At 34.6% G+C, this 22,829-nt stretch overlaps 1 protein-coding gene across 5 annotated transcripts; it reads left to right on the top strand.

The window, feature by feature from the left end:
• The first annotated feature begins 80 nt into the window (after positions 1-80).
• g3bp2a (G3BP stress granule assembly factor 2a) lies at positions 81-21,229 on the top strand. Of its 5 annotated transcripts, XM_073944946.1 has the most exons (14): positions 81-273; positions 373-435; positions 1,570-1,689; positions 1,782-1,863; positions 1,938-2,111; positions 4,072-4,162; positions 5,420-5,522; positions 9,593-9,779; positions 9,932-10,033; positions 10,514-10,616; positions 12,201-12,260; positions 12,361-12,486; positions 12,793-12,911; positions 18,862-21,229. In XM_073944946.1, exons 3-14 carry the CDS (start codon positions 1,595-1,597, stop codon positions 19,141-19,143), a joined length of 1,524 nt encoding a protein of 507 aa, XP_073801047.1. In that variant the 5' UTR covers positions 81-273; positions 373-435; positions 1,570-1,594; the 3' UTR covers positions 19,144-21,229.
• The last annotated feature ends 1,600 nt before the right edge of the window (positions 21,230-22,829 follow it).

A 22,829-nucleotide genomic window follows, 5' to 3' on the forward strand; every position in this document is an offset into this window, starting at 1 on the left:
CTCAATAGGGCGTGGCTTAGTGGCCATGAGGTTGTCTCTAATTGGTCGGATGAATCTGTTTTCTGTTTTTGTGCTAATTTACATTTTAATTTATCTCTCTTTGGCATGTTTTAAAAATTGTTTGTAAAAACAATATTTATTTTAAAAAGTGTCCTATTTAAACTATTGCTCACATAAAAGATGAAGCAACACGCCAACGGTTTTGTCACGTGATAGTTGTTGTTTTTCTTACTGCTTGTCAGTTCTTATTGTTAGATTAAAAATAACCTGTTGGTGAGAATTATGTACCAAATTATTAGAAATTAATGGACTTGCCTTAGACACATGTTTTCTATTTACTAACATTTGTAAATTTCTTAAATTTCTCTGCAGGATTTTGATGGCTTGATAGCGCTTTGCATTCTGAGCCACCAAGTGCCCCCTACTGGATAACTGGTGATCATAATGATGTTTGCCGACTGTTCTTTTATTTCTTTCTAATGACGCTTTTGTGTTTCTACTAAATCATACCGACATAAGCGCTTCGTTTCCGCCGTCATTTTCACCAACAGCACCTCGACATGAAATTTCAGCCTGCAAATTATTTTAAAAATATCACTATGTATTAATATATTAAAATCATCAGGAATGCGAGCTTATCAACCAGCTTAAAAATCATATCAGCCGGACACTAATAAATGTAACACAAGGAAATGCTACGTAGTGCGTAAAATTGAAATATCCTTGACCAAATAGGTAAATAACGTCTCGTAACAAACTCTCAAAACCTTATTGTTCTATAACCATCCAAGACCATTTATTGTGCGAATTTAACGGCATATCTTGCCCGTTATGGCGTTGTTGACAGGGGTCAAAAGAATGCGTTGTAGGAGCGTCATAATTGTGTTGTCGAGTGTAAGAAGCTGATTGGCTGTTCTGGTGTGACGGGGGTTCTTGTCCCAGATCGCAGGGGTTAGACAATAAGAATCCAAACAGCAGCATTTACAATAATAACACCGCATAGATGCTATTTCTATCTCTCTGTGGTTTCAAGTAGCTGGCGCTGTCACTAAAACAGCTGTTCTAAATATATCAGACGAATCGAATAATTTTTCAGAATTATTCAGTCACTTAGACCAATCAAATACATCCCAGAAAAAAGGTAAGTGCCACACATCTATAGGTCTTCTAAGCATTTTGTTGATTTCGACATGCTTCACTTCTATTTAGTCTAACTGGATTCATTCTGATCAGTCATAAATAAATTTGTGTGAATGCGGGTAATAAAGGTTGATTGTGACGCTATTGACAGATTTCAGATTGTAAAGTTAAAATGCTCAGTTTCTTTGTTATCTAATTGCATTGAATACAGCCCTCATGTAGGCATGATTATAATAAATGACACGGGATGCATTTAAAGCCTTTTTTTTTGGAGTATTGATTCCATTTAAATACATAAATGAAAATGCAAAAGTGAAAGTGACCTGTTTTTTTTTATTTCTTAATTGTTTTATTTTTGTCAGTAGTTTATGTTTGTTTATATATTGTTGTTGTTACAGTGGTTGTCAGTAACAATATTTTTTCTTTCAGAAAAAAATATTTTTTTAGGAAGGAAATGGTGATGGAGAAGCCCAGTCCCCTGCTGGTAGGGCGGGAGTTTGTGAGACAGTATTACACACTGCTAAATAAAGCACCGGACTTTCTGCACAGGTATGCCTTACAAAATCATAATTTCATAATGTCTCCTCACATGGCTTTATCATATTAAAATACAAGTTATTCAAAACATTTTTGTGATGCAGATTTTATGGACGAAACTCATCTTACGTCCATGGCGGACTGGATTCGAATGGGAAACTTTCAGAAGCAGTCTATGGGCAAGCAGTAAGTTTAAAAGATTGTTGTGTGTTCAGGTAAGCTGAATTGTACGTCTACTCATTTGTTTTTCCCATCTACAGGAGATACACAAAAAGGTTATGTCCTTGCAGTTCAGCGAATGCCACACTAAAATCCGGCATGTGGATGCCCATGCCACGCTGAGTGATGGTGTGGTTGTTCAGGTGATGGGAGAGCTTTCCAATAATGGACAACCCATGAGGAAATTCCTACAGACATTTGTGCTGGCCCCAGAGGTGTGTAGGATTACAATATACCATTATTATTACATATTTTAATTAATTCATCCAACATTTAGTATTTAATTTGTTAAAGCACAAACTTGAATTTGTGAGTATGAATGGAGATTTGCACATCTGGCCACTGGAATTTCTTTGCAGAACTATTGAAGCTCTGTCAGATTAGTAAGAGAAAGCAAGTAAGGCCTTTTGTTTTGTTTTGTTTTTCAAATACACCCATAAAGTCTCAATTAAAAAAGAGATTTGAACTCTCACTTTGCTATAGGTCTTAACTTGTGTAAACAGCCACTATATTAAGGTTGTCTGTGTTAAGGATTGTTTAACCAAACCCATTAACTGATCCTGGTGTTGTTGTAATGCTGAATGCCCTCTCCTTTTTTAGACCAGAAAATAACTAAAAAGGACCATACACCGTTTCAAGATTAATCCAGTCAAAATCAAGATTATTAGACAAAGACCAATTAAAATCTTGTTTTCTGTCATGAATATACAACAGCTGATGACAGTGTCAGTCTCGCTATCATATTCCCCCCCCAAAAAATACTTTTTGCTATTAACTACCATTATTTACAGGCCCGTAGCCAGCCTGATTAAAGGGGTGGTTCTTTTTTCCTTGAAAAAGTAGACCTTTTTTGGGATATTCTCCTCATTTTCTATTCAATTGTGCATTTTTGTGACATTGTAAGCACTACTTTCAGCTGAATTAACTTGTCGAGTTGTCCTCATAACCACATGTTTTGATGTATCAAAAACATTGCCTAAAGATTTAGAACAAAGAAATATGAACAATTTTTAAAATACAAATTTATCATATTATCATTAGAAAAAAATAAGAAAATAAGAATCTGGTCTGTTGTCATTTATTAGGCAAATAACAAACTGGCCAACACATTCAACTTTTCTCAGTCTACATTTAGCCATTTGAATAATACAAATTAAAACATGATGATGATGATAATAATAGTAATGTAGAGCTTCTCAATTTTTCTATCTTAAAAAAAGTATATTTTAATATTTATCAATAACAGTATTCACCAAAATAGTATTTAAATAAATTATTATATGGGTCCCTTTTGGTGCTTCATACCTTTTTATTTGTAATTTATTTGTTTCAGGAATAAGGACCAAGATTTGGAATAAAAGCTGTTTGTAAAATGTTTTTTTCCATTTAAAACAATGCAGCCGTGAAAGATGACTTCACTTACATCAGATTGTATGTTTTCTTGCTCGGCTGGATGTTGGACTCAAGAAAAATGATTGGTTGCATTGATCAAAACTGATTAGCTGATTTCACATCGAAGCCAAGAGCCAAGGATTCCACTTGGTCTTAAACCCTTTTTTCGATGGATTATTTTCACAATTTATGATTGCATAGCAGTCAAAATTAGACAAATGATCTCATGAATGAGACAAATTTTTGACCTTTTGTAAGTGAGAGGTGGGTCTTTTTTTAACTGGCCTGATCCTGAACACAGAACACAAGCAGGGCAGTTTAAAAAATTCTGAGCTATTATTTCTTAAAAATGTAAGAAGGGCATGCAGCATTAGAACAATACCATGGTGAGTAAATGATTATTAGTGTCTAATTTTGGGTGAGTTATCCCTTTAGTAGCTACTGATTGATTCCTTTAACTAGAACTAGCAGTTTATGCTCCTGATCTTACAACATGTAATATATTTAAAGATTTTATTAAGTATTCTTAGGCTTGTTTTCTTTTTGTAAAACAAATCTACTTGGAAAAAGACCTTTTCATGCATAGTGTATTTTATAGCGGCCTGTAACAGATACATTACGACAAACACTGAATATTGTCATCAAATAAAAAACACGAATAAAAAAAATAATAAGAATGTTCATCAATGAATTATTAATAATAAGCATAGTAATATTTAAATGATCAATTTAATAATAATTTGTTCTTTAAATTTACTGACTTTTGTCTTAACTGGTGTCTAGGGTTCTGTCGCAAATAAGTTTTATGTTCACAACGACATCTTCCGATATGAGGACGAGGTCTTTGGGGACTCTGAGGCTGAACTTGATGAAGGTTTGTTGAGAATTATTAAAGATTATTACATTTACTTTGATTCATAGATAAAGCGTCTATAGGCAGGCTATCCTAAAAAAGAATTGTAGCATGCGTGTCTTGGCATTGATATTTCCACCCAGTTGTTTTTGGCTAAGCTGTTCTAACCTTGTTACACTTTAAAAGGGATAGTTGAACATTTACCTCAAAACCTTGAAGATTTTTTTCTTCTGCTGAACACAAAAGGAGATATTTTGAAGAAAGCTAAAAACCTTTTACCTTCGTTGGGTAAGAGTAAACCATCGACTTTCAATGTAGAAAACAGTTGATACTATGGTTACAGGTTTCCAGCTTTCTTCAAAATATCTTAATTTGTGTTTAACAGAAGAAAGTCAAACAGGTTTGGAATAAGTAAAAGGTGAGTAAATGATGACAGAATATAGAGTTTTGGGTAAACTGCACCTTTAAGTCATATTTACATTCTTCTTGTGATTCACTTGTGACCCGTGATTTGCATTTGTGTCTGCATTTATTCTTTATTCACTTTGAACTTTTTATCCAATTGGTTCAGTTCACTTCACTTTACTTTGCGTGCTTGCATAAATGATCTGTGGCTATTTATATTTTGTGTCATTTTGAGATGGATGTGATGTACTGTTGCCTAGCAACTAGTGATTAAAATTGCAATAGTCCAAACATCAGCACTGCTGCTGCATTTGAGCTAGAAACTTCTTTTTCACTCAAAAATCTCTCTCTATATGAACTACAAATTGGCGTAAGTACCATTTTCTATCAAAGCTTTACAAATCGTCTAATGAATCTCTCACCTAATGAATCTGATCTATTATGTACCTCTTTCTTAGATGTTTATGTTTGTAAAAATGTAATAGTCTTGTTAGATACATTATGCATTTATTTTGATACAGTTTGAACAAAGGAAAATACTTCTGTATACTAAACGCCATTGTTATATCTTAAAAAAAAACTTTTGTTTATTTATTACTTTTTGCAAAGAAAGTCTGAAGGGGCTGGACAAACCAAACTAGAACTAGGAGTTAACAAGAACATTTTTAATTATTGCATGTGCACCTCAAATTGAGTCTAAATAAATTGTTCTTGGAATTCACGCAACTTTATTTCTGTGTGGATGACCGGAAATAAAACCATATAAACTATTAATTTTGCCTTATGGATGGTGTTTGCTAGCTTGTTTGTTTATTAGTTTTTTTTTTTTTTTTTCACCCAATGGTTCACCTTTTTCAAAATATACCCTGACAGAGTCAGAGGAGGAGACGGATGAGCCAGAAGACAGACAACCATCGCCTGAACCCCTCCAGGACAGTCCCAGTAATGCAAACTGCTATGAACCCCATCCTGTGAGGTAACCCACATTTCAGTTTGAACTTGAATGAAAACCTACTTGAGCTAAAAATCACAGAGGATTCTTAGTCCAGTAGGAATCTAGCAGATATTTGTGTGCACTTATGAATCTAACCCCTCCCGCAGCATAAGTTCTCTTTTACACATTTAAAAATATGATTATATCTTATACATGTCAATAACTGTGTCCTATGCTGCAAAAGTCACATGACATGATTTTACATGATATCAGGCTTTGCAGAGAAACATATGCTGACTGCTGGAAAGGGAGCAAGCTATGATTCAGTAATCTTTTTTTTTTTTTGAATCAGTTTTTTTTATCATATTTATTATTGTAGGTCTAAATAAAACTAACTTTACTTCAAGTGACTTTGACACCTATGTGTTACACATGTTGTGCACAGTATGTCTCGTATGGAACTGTGTCATTTCAATTGCAGTTTTGGCATTGCTTACATCCAAACTAGCTACAACCTTACATGAGATCAGGGAAAGACGCAGCTACTCACAGTGTCATGTGTGTTTGGAAGAGGTAGGACTTGAGTAGAGAACATGATTTAATCCTTTCTGCACATTTAGTTTGATGAGTGTTGATAGACTTTTATTTATTAAATTATTGGTATTAAAGTATAGGTGGGGACCGATTTATTAATTGGTGGATATTGCTGGGGGCCCATCACCCTTGTCCATGCTAACTCTACACCTTTGGGGTAGTTCTCTTGAAAATCTTCATTCCCAGCTCTGTTTGAATACCTGCTTCTCATTTTCACAGTAGTGTAATGTAGAGGTGTGTGCTATTTATCATATATAAATATTGTAATTGTTGTTCTAAGTGCACAAGCTGACATACAGTAATTGAGTATTTCACTTGCTTTAGAAGAAAACAGAAGTGTGTCTGAGGAGTTGAAAACAATAACTGTAAAAATGAAACCTATTAGAATGCAGTTTGAACATCTTTGAAAGCAGAAATATCCCTGTATGGATGGGTGGTTTTTCTATTTATCAGGGTTTTTCAAACCTTTTCAGTGCACAGTTATCATCGTGATTTTATACCACAGTTTAACAAATAAATGAATATTACGTGAGTTACATTTTATGTTCTATTCATTCTAAAATGAACTTGATCTGTCCAAAAACCCACAGTTTCAATGTTGGCCCTTTAGAGCAGGTACTGGTAACAGAAAATGAGCAACACTGTCCCAGGTTTTAGAAACTAGTTCAATACCCCGGCATGCATTAAATCTACTCTACCTGATTTTATACCTGGCATTTTGTAGTAAGCATATGCCATCTGACTGCATTCAGGATCGTGTGTGTGCTTACAATTCAAGTTTGGTGATGTCAGTAAAAGCATTCTACTGTTAATTTATGTAAATTAAATATAAGTTGGTTAAAAAAGTTTTACATTTAATATTCATACAAAGGTTTTGTACATTTCTGTTTTTGTAACTTTATGTACTTTTTATGTGAATTAGAAGCCATATGAAGTAGAAGTTATGTTATAGCAACTACTGAACAGATGAAAACACGTTTATTTTTGTTTGGGGCTTCAATCCTTCAATCCCACTTGAGCACTTGCCAAACACAAGAAAGATGTCATTTAAGTAGACGAGTTGACCACAAGTGTCGGTATTTGAACAGGCCCAGTTCACTTGACCCCCATATCACAGTTCATTTAACAAGTGTGAGTGCTCTGTACCATGCCTGAGTGCAGTTCAGATGGCCTGGTTGGAAGAGGAGGGTCAGAAGTTAAGTTGGGCACAAAACTGAAGCTGCAATGTCACATTTCAGTGACTGTTTCATATGGATTTATTAATCATTCATTCTTTTTAATGAATGTGAACAGTCATAGTCAGGGTTTGACACTAACTTTTTTCATCACCAGCCACAGTAGCTAGTAGTTTTCCAACGTTACTAGTCGCTCACCATTTTCACTAGCCACAATTTTGTTGTTAGGAAAATATATTTTATATGCATAAATTACACTTAGGCTTGCCAAAATTACTTGTTTTAAATTGTGTGTCATGTCCACATGCCTCCTTAACTTTTTTCACATGACTTTTTAGGGCTCAACACTAAGGGTTTACCATTTTTTCAACTAATTATTTCCTTGCCACAATTTTTAAAAAATGTGTCAAAACAAGCTAAATATAGCTGTAAGCATAAACTTTTAATCAACTAAAATGTTGTTTAAAATTAATTGCCAATTAAAAAAATGCTATAAAACTATACACAGTAGTTTGTCCAGACTAAAGAAGTTAATCTTCTATTAAAGAAATGTGGTAACAATTTAGAATAACTATCCCTAATAACTAGTTAAGTCCACTAATAAACTGTTAGTTAATGAGTTATACATGACTTAACAGCTTGAACAGCTTGTTCATGATCTATTGCTAATTTATTAGGTATAGCTATAAATCATTAAAATACAGTTAACAAGTCATTTTATAACTTGTTAACTAACTGCTTGTAAGTTATCTATTGGCTATCTATAAGGCACAGTTATAAATAATTAACAAACTATTAACTTTTATTTAACAAGTCCTTTATAATTCATTAAATAACAGTTTATTAATGGACTATTAACTAGTTATAAAGGATAGTTATTCTAAAGTGTTACCTCTTTTTTTCAATCTGTTTCAAAGAAACGATCGCACCAGTTGCGTTTCTAGGCACAGTTGTTTTGCGCAAGGAAGCGGGAGATTTAAAGCACTCACGTGCTTCTCATCAGCTGTGCCTCGCCCACAGTGTCAGTGAGCGAGGATCGCCTGTGTCTCAACGTGTGCCCAATCACCCTCTCATTCAGTATTCACCTGCTTTCTTTTGCTCACGCGAACAGTTATCAATCGTGCTGCTTCTTAATTCTAATATATATTTTTTTCATGCATCTTGACGACCGGTCTTAAACTAAAGATCTTAACAGTCTTAAACTCTAATCTTCAGGGAAGAGGCAGCTCTGGCAACTTAAAAAAATATTTTTAACCAGCCAAAGTAGCTAGTGGGGGGTGTCTGTCTAACGAGCCACTGCTGAAATCTACCCACATTTTGCATTCTGGCAGGTGTTAATGTCAAGCCCTTTGTGTGTCATAGTATATCAAATATGCAAACCCCTCACTGCACGTCAGCTACCAGCTTCAGCAAACCACCTAATACAAAATCTATGAGCATCAAAGTGGTACATTTATTAAGCAAAATATTTGACTGCGTCATCGCATCCCAAATGACTCTATGAAAATAATAAATGAAAAAATGACAAATGAAAATAATACAAAACAATTTCAACTAAACTGACTAAAGTTATCTCCATTGTAATGAGCCAGAGTGCTTCTCTTTCTGTTAAACTGAACTGTCGCATCATCGATGACGTAAGTCTGCTCTGGCTCAGAAGGTAAAAATCAAGGCAACCGTGCCTAGTGCGAGTACACCCTTAAAGTAAATTGGGACTGAATGAATGGAGTATATGCACAGAGACTTGCCATTTTGAATAAGCCCACTAAGGAACTTTCGGTGAACTGTCCTGTTATTATAAACTCACCGCATTAAGATCTGGTTCATTTAAAATCAATGACGTGACAGCTTGATTGAGATCACCTCCTGCAAAAGAAGCACTGCATTAAATACTATTTTCACACCATGTATTTAAAATACAGAAATTAATTTTACCATAGTTTTTTCAATGGTTTTTAAGCTTGTCTGTTGCTCCTAAAGATGCTTGTGTTTAAACAGCTTTCATCTTGTTTTAGCCTTGAATAACTAAATAAATTCTTAGGTCTATTTGACTGACTGCAGTTATATTTGAATTCAATTACAATGATTACATTGAAAACCGACCCATTAACCTTTCAACACGCATTTATTGCTGTGCTGAACAACACTTGCCATGTATATAGCCCATTAAGCCGTGACTTGCTATTGACTGGTTTTAGTTTTATATGGGTTTATCTATGCTTAAAACAGCCAAGCAACCAGCATAAATAAATTTTAAAAATCAATGGATAAAAAATCATTTTTGACTATATTTAAGCCAATAATACACACCACTACTCTAATATGTTTTTTTTTTACTTTCAGCTGTAACAATGGTGTGGAAGAAGCTCATGAGGAAGCTGTTATGGACCTAGAGTCTGAAGTTGCTCCAGATCCCAAGATCGAGGAGTCGAAGCTCAAGGTAGAAGAGAAGGATGTAGAGGAGTTTGAGGAGAAAGCCCTGTCTCCTGTTCCACTGGAATCACCACCCAACATACAAGAACCACCAAAAGTAAATCTAGACATTTACTGCCTTTTTTGACATTTCAAATTTAGACGTAGATTATTTTACATACAAGCTGACCAAATGATTGCGATTTTTAGTTTTTAGTATCATTGCATTTGTTACTGAGAAGTTATATTAAATTGTCTTGTCTCTGCCAGACTTCTTCTTGGGCTTCTGTGACCAGCAAAAATCTGCCTCTTAGTGGAACTGTTCCATCTGCTGGAGGTCAACCACATGTTGTTAAAGCACCAAACACACAGGTAAGTCCTTATAAGTTTAAGTCAAGTTGAGGTTTGTTGTCATTCCTATATTTAATATTTAATGCAAACATAACACTGGACATGAGAGAAATTTTTAAGCCTATGCATAAGTAACATGGAGCAGTAATCTAATTATATATGCATTATAAATTGTTAAATGCATACGTAACCTACATAAGACATAATATATAAGTTTTTTACATATAACTGAAACAATATTGTGCAAAATAGCTCTCTCAGGTTAAAAAAGTAAATAGTGCAATTTGATTTTTGCTACATTCACAAGTAAACATGGTTTACTGTCTTCAGTGCTTGTAAGATGGAGTTTAAGTAGTGTCTGGTGCATAGAGAGAGGATTGTTTCTATGGGTGTTTTGTCAAGGCCAATTTATAAATGCATCAAAATCATTTATTTTCATTTTAAGTTACTTGATCCATGTTTCATCTGCATGTGTTTTTGATTTTTTTTTTTTATGATTAGCCCAGAGTTGAGACCAAGCCAGAGATGTTGTCAGCTTCAATCCGTCCACGTGACCAGCGAATCCGTGACAGACCTCCAGTAACCTCAAGAGGACCTAGATCTGGTAAGAATCTAAAAATACTTGGGTCGTAATTCTCTGTACTTGATGTGGCTTTCTTATAGATCTTGTTGTATTAATTTAACATTTTTAACAAGAATCAAGGCTTTAACAGTATTTTTGTTTTTTAGGCAGTTGATCTGAAATGTTTTTCTAAAATAAAATATCTTGAGTATTGTCTAAATCCACAAGTTTCCCTTAAAAAAACAAGTTTCTCTTGAATCCACTCAATCAGAAGATTAAAACAATAAGACAAAATAGGCAATTATAACAAAACATTAATTCTGGAAAAAACATTTTAAAAAATACAAAAACATAATAAAAAGACACATAATCAAATGGTTAAATGTTAATAATTATTACATTATAATTATATAAATAATAATTATAAGTGAATAACTAAATAAATTAATGATAAATTAACATAAAGAAAGAAAATACAACATAACCCAATAGAATTGCTTTACTGAAGCAACACTCGCAACAGGTTACCATCAGAACCTTCAGATCCTTTGTTGGATTCTGCAAGAGCTACAGAGGTTATGAAACCAAAAAGTTTTTTACTTTTTATAGGGTTTGATATAAATATGTAGTTGGTAAATTTCATGCCATCTAGAGCATACTTTCCTTAATACCAGTGTGTAAGTATCAGTGTGGTTTCCATATTACGATCATACACACAAGTTACTGAGTGAGAAACATTTTAGACACAATTTTGTCAGAGGGTTTTTCTATTTGTCAGAAATGCCTACGGCCATATCACCCTGCACCCACCAGTTACTCGCTGAAGCTAAGCAGGGCTGAACCTATTTAGTACCTGGATGGGAGATCATATGGGAAAACTATGTTGCAGTTGAAAAGTGGTGTTAGTGAGGTCAGCTGGAGACACGTTATGTGCTGGAGACAATACACTGTCAGTGAGCATTGTCTTTTAGATGAGACACTTAATTCCTGACTCTCTGTGGTCATTTAATATCTCATGCCACTTCTCGTAAAGAGTTAGGGGTGTAACCCCGCTATTCTGACCAAAATCTCTCCATCTGCCCTTACCCATCACAGCTTCTCAATCATCCCCATCCACTGAATTGGCTCTATCACTCTCTCCTCTCCACTGAATGACCCATTAATCAGGTTTTTGTTTTAGTGAGCATTTGAGACAATGATTTATTTGGAACATTTCTAAAGGAATCAGCCATTTTGAACTAACTGTTTGATTGATACATTTATGAAATCATTTATGACAGGGACTTGACATCCTCAGTTAGTTTTAAATGTCATATTTATTAAAGCACTGAAGGTTTAACCAAATTGATTTTCATTTTAAAAAATCGGCAAATTTTGTTTATTTAGATTAGTTAATATGGTCACTGCGTTCGGTCACTAATTGGACAGGTTTGGAACAAATTTTTGTGTATCAAATTAAGTTCAATAAACTTTGGTTAGTGACATGTTTATTGTAATGTTCATTATGCACAAAATTATAAATGGATTCCTCTTACTAATTTATTTTTTTTTTAAAATACTGAGATTAGTTTTGATTTCAATCACTTCATTAACACTAATTAGATTTTCTTTTTCCTAAACCATTAGATGGTGTCCCATCTTCTGAACCTCAAGCAGGAAAACCACATTTCAGCTTCGTAAATAAAGGTAAATGTCATCTTTTTTTGCTCAGTGCTGTTGTTTAAATATGCCGACAAAATGGTGTTGATCCCTACAAAGTCAAAGCAGGTGAAATCTTGTTACCTAGGAAGGGCTGACGAGTCGAGTGAAATGGACAGCAGGAGGGTGGTCCGCTATCCAGACAGTCATCAGCTGTTTGTTGGAAATCTCCCTCATGACATAGATGAAAGTGAACTCAAAGACTTCTTCATGAGTATGTGTTTTTTTTTTTTTTGTTGTGTGTGTGTGTGTGTGTGTGTGTGTGTGTGTGTGTGTGTGTGTGTGTGTGTGTGTGTGTGTGTGTGTGTGTGTGTGTGTGTGTGTGTGTGTGTGTGTGTGTGTGTGTGTGTGTGTGTGTGTGTGTGTGTGTGTGTGTGTGTGTGTGTGTGTGTGTGTGTGTGTGTGTGTGTGTGTGTGTGTGTGTTTTGTCGGAAATAGTTTTGGTAACCCCTGCATTAATCCAGAGTCTCCGATATTTCTTGATCTTAACATTTGTTTGTTGAATCTCTCTCTTTTTAAGCTTTTGGAAATGTTGTTGAGTTACGAATCAACACCAAAAGCACTGGAGGAAAGATTCCCAACTTTGGCTTCGTTGTCTTTGATGACTCAGAGCCGGTGCAAAGAATTTTGGGAGTCAAGGTAAGGAAAAGCTATTTATGTTTTGGTAAATAAAGTTTTAAAGCATCCATCCATCTGTCCATTTGATAACTAAATTTCACATTATTTTCTCTAAATATTAAAATGATACAGCAATAAAACATCAAATAATTTTAAATGGATCTAGTAAACCTGCAACAACATATATCCTTGCTTTAAAACATGGGTCTCATACTGGATTCCTGGAGGGCCGCAGCTCTGAACAGTTTTGCTCTAACCCTAGTCAAACACAGCTGATCCAACTAATCAAGGTCTTCAAGAGTACTAGAGACTAAGGCCGTACTCACACTAGGTACAGTTGCCTCGAACCGGGCCAAAGCACGCTTGTCCCCCCTCCTGTCTCCCCCAACGGCCCGCACTCACACCACAATCTGGCCTCGGCACGCTTACGTCATCGCTGCTGTGCTGTTCAGTGAGAAGCGCTTTCTCACTCAGCAGCACAGTGGAGATTTCTCTAGTTGTATCGTTTTAGTCGTTTGATATGCAGTGACATGCAGTCAAATATTTCGCCAAACAGTCCTTAGGGATGTGGTGACGCAGTCAGATATTTCGCCGAACAGATCCACCACTTTTGGTGGTCATAATCATAAAGCACTCGTGCTGCAGGAATGAGGAGGTCTGCTGAAGGTGAGCAGCTGTCATGCAGTGAGAGGTTTGCGTCTTTAATAAACTACGGCAGTTTGTGTTCACTGAACAGTCAGAATGATTAATAAATCCATATGAAACAGTCCCTTAAAAGTCACGTCTCGCTTTCAGTTTCGGGCTTTGGCGCGCTTTGCACTCACACTACAAACGTACCAAAGCAATAGTGAACCGCTTAGGTTCTTGAGCCAGATTCAGCGCACTCACACTTCTTAAACGATTTGGGAAACGGGCCTGGGCAGGGTACGGATGGCATAGTGCGAGTAGGCCCTCACACTATGTACAGTTGCCTTGAACTGGGCCAAAGCACGCTTGTCCCCCTGGTGTCTCCCCTGACGGCCCACACTCACATTACATTTGGGCCTGAGCATGCTTGCGTCATCGATGATTCGCTGATCAGTAAGCGCTTTCGCTCAGCACAGTGGAGATTTCTTTAGTTATATTGTTTTATTCAGAGCACTCACACTTCTTAAACGATTCGGGAAACAGGCCTGGGCATGGTTTGGATAGCATATTGTGAGTACGCTCTATTAAGCAGGTGTGAGTTGGATGTGGTTGGAGCTTAAATCTGCAGAGCTGTGGCCCTCCAGGAATTGAGTTTGAGACCACTGCTTTAAAATATCATTACAAATATATTGAAGGTTTTGCCAACATTTGCTAACAAAACCAACATTTTTACTTAATTTAAGTTGTTTAATTGAATTTTTTAAACATATTAAAATTGTTTTGCAGAGCTGACATACAAAGCAAAACATGAACTAAGTATTAAAGTATTAAAATAACTAAAATGAAATATTCATTACATTTTAATTATAAAAAATGTAAACAACAAAAACCTTAATTAGAATAATCCCTACAAACATGACATAATGGTGTCTGCAGTTAAAAGTGAATTCATGTACATAAAAAGCCATCATGTTTTTGTAAAAATGAACTATATATTTTGTATAGATACTAATAAATACAACAATAAACTGTCATGCTAGATTTTGTCATGTTTCATGTCATTAAAATCTTCTAACTTTCTAAGAGTTCTGTAAAACCTAATGGTTTGAAGCATACTTGCAAATTATAAAGAATTCAAATGATATTTAGAGCTGTATAGATTTGGAGCTGTACCATGACCTTTAAAGTTAATGTAAACTAGAAATTGCTGATTAACTTTTATTTCAGTTATTCACCTTATTCTTTGCCGACGAGCGGGCACAGCCATTTGAATCTTTCTTGCTCGAGACTCCCGGTCTCATTCAATTACATTCATTTTTAGACATTAAAAGCTGCTTGCAGGGGTGATAGCGTTCCGGCACCACGCCGGATTTCCGTCGTACTGTGGCTGCGGGGGGAAAAAAAATCAGGTTCACGGATATTGATCTGTAATTTCTCTAGATTCACAGAATTCAATCACTGCTGAAAGCACCGAATTGGTTTTTATTAAGTGCCATTTTGTGTGCTCGTAAATCATCTTTTAAGTGTAGACACCATGTAAATAAAAGATTAATTGTGTAATTTAAAGAGCTTTATAAATTATAACAGATCTTTGTGAGATCTCTATGAACTAAGATTAGTGACGCTTTTTAGTGATAATAAGAGGAGCGTGCTTTGCACTTTCCAGGCTATAATCCATTCAGAATTTGTATGAAACTTTTGTTTTCGGCACATATACGCTGATATGTTTTGGGAATGACATCTGCATATTTACGCTGGGTTTATTCTCGAAATAACGGTGAAGCAATAGACGGGACAAAAATATATTTCCCCCTTCTCCTTAAACATATTAGTGTTTCAGCTATGAAATAGTTCAGTTTTGTATGTAGCCTAATGGCAAAGTGTTTATATTTAGTTTCGTTTTTTATTCAGCTTATTTAGAAAAACGTTTGGAGCATTTTTTATTTGTTAAAAATAAGTTTGTTTTTTTAACGAACAGCGCCCAGCGGAAGACCATCATTGTCTGTTTGATCAGTTTGCCTTCTCAGATCATCACGACTTGCCTAAAATAAAAGATATAAAACAGTTCAAGTATAAAACAATGGTAGCTTAAACGTTAAAGAATGTGTGCTATTAGGCGCATAGTTTGCTTATAAAAAGCTTGCAGGACATCGAGGCGCCAGAGCAATCACTTGCATTTTTTCAGTGGGAGCAATTTAAAGTTATCCGTCATTTTTGCTCACAAAGTACGAGTAATACATCAAAAAACTTTACAGCGTTTTTATAAAATAAAGAAAACCAAAATTACGCGCTTTCTGTCGTCTGGTTTTTGAACAGGAGCGCTTAACAAAATGAAGCAAAATGTATATGCCTCACAGACATAATAAATATATTTATAGAAAGCTTTAAATTATTACTTAACGAAATAAAACAAATCGAAAACAAAAAAACTCTTTCATGTAATCCGTAAAGATGAATTTCTCTCTAAAGGCGAGTCCAAGAGGAGATTGCCGGTCAGGATCTTTGCGACACTGACTGGGAATAAGTTTATTAATAAACAATTAAGAGATGTCCTTACTCTTTCCTCGACACATTCATTGTTATTTGTTTTTGCCGGTGCTTGGGGCAACTTTAGATTTTCAGATATTAGGTATAAAAATGGTAAAGATTATGTAATGATGAATGAAGTTATTGTTTAATAACGAAACTGCATAACTTTTTAAAAGTTTAGTTAGATATTAACAAAGACTAAATAATGCATAACATGTGTTGCTCATAGTTAGTTCATGTAAACTAATGCATTAACTAAGGTTAAATAATTATTGTAAAGTGTTAGTTGAAAGACATAGAAGACTATCTCATATACAAACTCACAATGCAATAAATCAGATGTTTGACAGCATCCTAATGATTTGTTTATAAGCATCATTACGCTGTGTTGCTGTCACTGCAGCTACATGCCAATAATGTCAGTGACACATGCCAGTAATGTCAGTGACACATGCCAGTAATGTCAGTGACACATGCCAGTAATGTCAGTGATCTTGTGACATGTGCCAGTAGGTGTCAGTATAAGCAGGTTATAAGCACATTAATCTTATAAGTCTCTTTGCTTTAATATTTAAAAATCATTAGGCAAATGACACCTGTTATCTTACATGCATATATGTTATGAGTTTTCAACATGCATTTTATTATAACTTTTTAAAGGATATTATTTAAAATACCTTAAAATGAAAATAAGTTAAATAATAAAATAAATGAATGAATTAAAAACAGAGAAGTCCATATTGTAGGGAACAAAGGAACTGCCAGGATGCAATAATATACAGTACAACAGATAAGTGTAACCCCTCCCATACATAAGCAGGCCACAATAAATTTGACTGACATGTACTGTCAAATGACTATATTACGTACGGAAGTATGACTACGAATACATAAAATAAATGCGTTTAAATTAAAACATCGTGGAGTAGCTCAGCAAATAAACTAACTTGCGACGCGATAAATTAGGTTAAAAGTCGCGTAATGAATAAATATGGTTTTGCTCGTGTTAATTAATGTCATAAACTTCGCCGGGTGTCGATGTCACTGCAGTGACATGCAGCGCGACACTCTGAGTGTCTCTGAGTTATTTATTTTGTTTTTTCAGTTCAGTGGTCACCATTTGCATGTTTTGGACCAAAAACTAAGTTCAGAAAGGAAAAAATAAAGGAAAGGAGACATGTTTTTTTGTTAATCCCATACTGTCTTTTACAGTATATTTATTTATTATGGTTTTTCAGTTGAATGGTGCATATTTTGCAATTAAATTTGTTAAAGAAAAATGAATGTGTGTCATTTTCATGTCCTTTAGTTAATCAATTCCTGTGTACTTTGGAGTACTATTATTGCCACTTACTGACCTGTCTTGGTATGGCTGTAGCATCTGTAGCATTTACTTCCAGTGATTGTTCTAAGATGGGCTAATAATGTCAATCTAGGCAGTGAACATATTGAGAAGAAAATGCTTTGTTTTCCTGAATAATACTGGGGGCATAATGCAAATAGGAAAATATCTAAAAAGAGCCACTTGATAATAATGATGATCAGGGTTACACATAGGCTGTTAATATATTTGGGCCCAGGGGCCCACAAGTTATGTGTTAAAAGTGCGTTGCATACATAGTACCCCCACCCCTACTCACCTCAGGGGCAAGGAAAAAAAGTTCAGGCTCAGGAATTTTTTCCACTATCAGCCCTGTGGTTGTTACGCTGCTTGATGTTGCAAAGTCCTTTGCTCAGTCCTGGTCAAAACTACTAAATGGTTTTAAAATTACATTATTTAAATCCTTCAATTGGCAAATTCATAAAAACACACACACACAAAAAGACATATTTTTAATATAAAAAGTAGTTGCGGACTGGATTTTTATTTTATTTTTTTTCTTTAATCACAGTATTGAACGTGAAAGATTAGAAACAACGTTGCCTTTGTACATAAGGGTTAATCAAATTATTATTACTCTTATTATTATTATTATTATTATTATTTGGCTAATAGAAACTTGCTATCTCATCAAACAGATATTGTTTTAAAAATTGGCTGACAATATTTTTGGGTAAATGAATATTGTTACACTGAATAAAATTTTAGTATGGGGGTTTCTATAGGCAAGGCAAGTTTATTTATATAGCACATTACATACACAGTGGCAATTTAAAGTGCTTTACATAAGCATGAATAAAAGAGACACGTATAACAAAATAAAAAAACAAATAATAAAAATGATTAACCGATTCAAATGTGTTGAAACTAGGTTATAAAAGAATGGAGAAAAAAAAAGAAAGACGTAATAGTGCGATCTGTCGGATGTAGCACAGTGCTGATTCAGTAAAGGCACAGCTAAACAGATCTGTTTTCAGTCTTGATTTGAATGTGCCTACTGTTGGAGCATATCTGATCATTTCTGGAAGCTGATTCCAGCATCGGGGTGCACAGTAGCTGAAGACGGATTCAACCTGCTTTGACTGAACTCTTGGAATTTCTAGTTTATTTGATCCTAAAGATCTGAGTTAGGTTTGTATTCAGTCAGCATATCTGTAATGTATTGAGGCCCTAGGCCAGGGGTGGGCAAACTCGGGCCTTGAGGGCTGGTGTCCTGCACAGCTTAGCTCTAACTCTAATCAAACACACCTGCTTATAGATTTCTAGTGATCCTTAAGACACTGATTAGCTTGTTCAGGTGTGCTTGATTAGTGTTGGAGCTAAACTGTGCAGGGCACCGGCCCTCCTTTGTTATATCCACAATCGATGCATCCCTGCTTGTAAGTTTCTTCATGTGTAAATATGTTTGTGCTTGTTTCTGTCATTTGTCTTTAGCCAATCATGTTCCGTGGAGAAGTTCGTCTGAATGTTGAGGAGAAAAAGACGAGAGCGATGCGTGAGCGGGAAACCAGAAGTGGAGTAGGAGACGATCGTCGAGACGTCAGGCGCAGTGATCGGGGGCCGGGTGGGCCGCGGGGCATCGCTGGAGGAAACATGATGCGAGAGCGAGACGGCAGAGGCCCGCCTTCACGTGTTGCCACTGTACCCAAGCCAGGCTTGGCTTCCGGAAGGGGCTCGGGTTCCAATGAGGGCCGTTTTAATGCTCAGAGGCGTTGAGAGGAGCTCTCCCTGTAGTTTGGAAGTAGTACGGTCTTCATTTATTCTGATATTGAGAAGTCTATGTAAAAAAACATATACATACTTCAGGTTTTTTTATTTTATATAATCTTCCTTACGCTTTGTTTTACACTTGCATTTTTGCCTTTGGAATGTCTACTGTTTCCGTTGAAGCAGTTCAACGACTTGAACAACCTAATGACTCATAACACACTATTCACTTTAAATTGGAATCGTGCTGCAAATCCTCTGGTTTGTTGATTATCAAATGGAAACAATTGCAAACTTTGTGGGGAAAGAAGTTGGGTGTTTTTAGTGCCGTATGAAGTTTAACCTCTGCTCTGTGGCATTTTGTATTAGATAACCTTCTAGTTTCTGCAAACTGTGCAGATGGAGAGATGGCCTTTTCTTTTCATCGTATTGATTTTGTTTTATTTTTCAGGCTAGCCTTTAATCCATATTATTTTAAATAATTACACTGAATAGCTCATTAATAAGCTAAATGCTACATGAAGTTGTAACTGTGAGCTAACACGATTTCAGCTTTATAAAACTGTAAAGAAAGAAAAGAAATGATTTAAGTTTGTAATCTGAAAAAAAAAAAAACGTAAGGGAGGAGAAAATACACTGTCCTCTCCAATTCTGTTTCTATATAAATCTTTCTTTTTATTGTACAGGTTTGGCAGCATTTATGTTCGTGTCTGCCTGAAAAAAGTAAATGGAGCAGTAATAGGTGCGTTTGTAAAGGTACCATGATTTTTGTGCAAATGCGTTCCAGATTTGAATGTTTTTTTTTTTTTTTTTTTTTTCTTAAGGCAAAGTCACTTTATGAAGTTTAAATTTTCAATCTCTTTTTTTATATCAGTTTTCATAGCCTAAATCTCTTTTTGTGATGTGCATTTTAGATTACATCCAAGCCATTGTTGTTTTTTTCATGACAGTATTCATACAGGGTACAGAGAAACCTTGCTGGTGTATTTCTGATTGTCCCAAATAGACTAGTTTTGCATTCAAACTGAAGTTATTGTTATCAATAGCATTTTAAAAACAGAACTGATTAGAAACGTAGTTTGAAACACATGAGATGGAAAAGGCTTCATTAATGAACGTTTTATACATTTGTGTTTTCAAGTAGAGTTTTTATTTTAATATCTACACCAAATGTCCATCTTTGTCTGGTCATAATGAAGAACCCGTAAATGCCGTTCTTCATGAATTGGAGGAACCATAGGTACAGTAGAGTAGACACTGTTTTCTTTTTGCAGTGTTACTCAAAAGTCTAAATTTGCACTGATTTTGTAAGTACAGTTTGATGTAGCGCTATTTTTGATGTTTAATGTCTTCCGTGTCAGGTAGATTGCACTATTTGCAGTATTTCTAGGACAATCCTCATCAGGGACATTGCATTTTTGATTTGTTCAGTAGTTTTGGGGACAACTTGTTCTCCACACTAAGACATTTTGGTTACAGATACTTTTACTATTTGGAAGATTTTGGAAGAAAGTATATCAGTAATTCCTGCCTAGAGACTTCTTTCCCCATCCATTCTACCTAGTTCGTACATGTTTTCAGTTTGGGAACTGGTACGTTTTAATTACTGTGTATATAAATGCCACAATGGCCTTTCTGTTTAGACTTAAAGCACTTCAATCAGCCAAATACGTTGAGCGTTTGATTCACAGGGGAGAAAAAAAAGAAGACCTTACACAATAGGGCTTGGTCAAATAACTGTGCTTTTCATCCCAAAATATGCATCAGACTTCTGATTTATTTTGTTTAGTTCATAATCAGATTCTTTTAACCCTCTGATCCTAATGCAAACTGTTTTGATTGGTTTCCGTGCAGTTTCTCTAAAAGTTATTATAGCGGCTCTGTTCGTTGATGTGGTTTTATTTTGGTGGAACAAGAACATGGACTTGTATTAGCAGATGGTTAACATATTATTTTACTTGGACTGCATATTTGTGTGAGTAGAATACGTTGCAGCTGGGTGTTTATTTATTACGTTTTGTAATTTTTCTTTCGTTTTCATTCAGTTTCAATGTGTTAGACTTCACATACAATAAACAGAAATCTGTGCTGTTCATTACAAGTGTCATGGCTTTAATTTACCACCTTACTGTACTGTGCAGGCTCATGATGAGCTTATTACTGTTGCTTTTTGCTGTTGTTTTGGAAGTTTTTATTCACATTGTTGCTGTTTTTAACACAATTTATATTTTTAAAATTCACAAACTGATTTTAGGAGATCATGCTTTTTTTCTGAAATCCAATATTTTTATTATATATATATATATATATATATATATATATATATATATATATATATATATATATATATATATATATATATCTCAAATCATGTTGGTCATGTGGCTGAATTAAAGATGTGCTAGTTATGTCACAAATACACTCACGCTACCCGAGTTATGACCCTTACAACATTTTTTGAAGTTTAATTGCTCTCTTTTTATTAAACTGTCCAGTCCACCATCAAATGTAGGATGAAGGTTAAGTGTTGTGTAGCACATTTTGCCTCTAATACAGTGAATATTTTGCCATAGGATTGAACCTGTATTGTTAACATACATACATACATACATATATATACATATATATACACACATATATATATATATATATATATATATATATATATATATATATATATATATATATATATATATATATATATATGCCCCTCTAATATTACTGTGATATAATATTAATAGTAATATAAAAATGTTCATATGATTTATTTACAATACAGTTTGTAAAGTAATATTTTCTTTTTTTTTTAAACATTTTATATAAGAGTTGGTTTGTTAACCAAATGAGGGGAACTAGATGGATTTGAATTGTAAGTGTTTAATAAAACGTTTAAAATTTATTTTCTACTATATATTTTACGTTTTTAGTTATGACGCTCTTCAAATCATTTTGCATAAATCCACAGATTTTTTTTACTATATTTTCAGCAGAAATAGCAAACAATGTCTACAGATTCTGTCTGGCCTTTGTTATTACCTATGCATTGTTTGCTAGATAGATAAAACACCTATTGTATTGGAAAACAGTTTGTGATTTAATCTGACTAAATTGTGATTGTTTTAAACTAATAACTGAAAACATGCTAAAATGTTTGAAGAAAAGCTCATTTTTTAACCCGTTTCTTGAAAATACAGAATATATTTTTCGGATAGATTTAGCAACACAACAATGTAGTTATAAAATACTTTAAAAATTAATTAGACATTTTTTCAGAAGGTCAACAGTAAAATTTAATCACACTTTGCTAGCAGATTCATTTTTTAAAATATGAAATATGTTTTTTGACAAAAAAGATATGACAAAAGCAGCAAATTGAAATGCTGCCTTTATGGATCGCAGTCTAACTATTAATAACATTTTATAAAGAATTTCAATCCTGTGCAAAATTCCTGTTTATTGTTCTATTCTATCACTGAAGTTATTACCAAATTTTCAAAATGTGTGGTTTTGTTTATTTATTATTCGTTTGTTTGCTTGCTTGTTTGAAACACTACTGCACACGAAAAGGCGTTTTTCTATTACTAGAAGTTACTCATTTACATCGTGTTTTTGTGTCATCTGTCTCTTTAAGACATCGTCACTGACACTGTGGTCAGCCACGTATCGCCACGTTTATGCGCATGCGTGTCCTTGTC

This window comes from Danio rerio, chromosome 1, assembly GCF_049306965.1.
Source record: "Danio rerio strain Tuebingen ecotype United States chromosome 1, GRCz12tu, whole genome shotgun sequence".
NCBI lineage: Eukaryota > Metazoa > Chordata > Actinopteri > Cypriniformes > Danionidae > Danio > Danio rerio.

What these genes read in the sequence shown, in the direction of transcription:
- g3bp2a (XM_073944946.1), top strand. Translation starts at nt 1,595, where the DNA reads ATGGTGATGGAGAAGCCCAGTCCCCTGCTGGTAGGGCGGGAGTTTGTG. An exon ending in AAGCAGTCTATGGGCAAGCA is followed by an intron (nt 1,864 to 1,937) that starts GTAAGTTTAAAA and finishes TCCCATCTACAG; the next exon opens with GAGATACACAAAAAGGTTAT. An exon ending in TGAGGCTGAACTTGATGAAG is followed by an intron (nt 4,163 to 5,419) that starts GTTTGTTGAGAA and finishes ATACCCTGACAG; the next exon opens with AGTCAGAGGAGGAGACGGAT.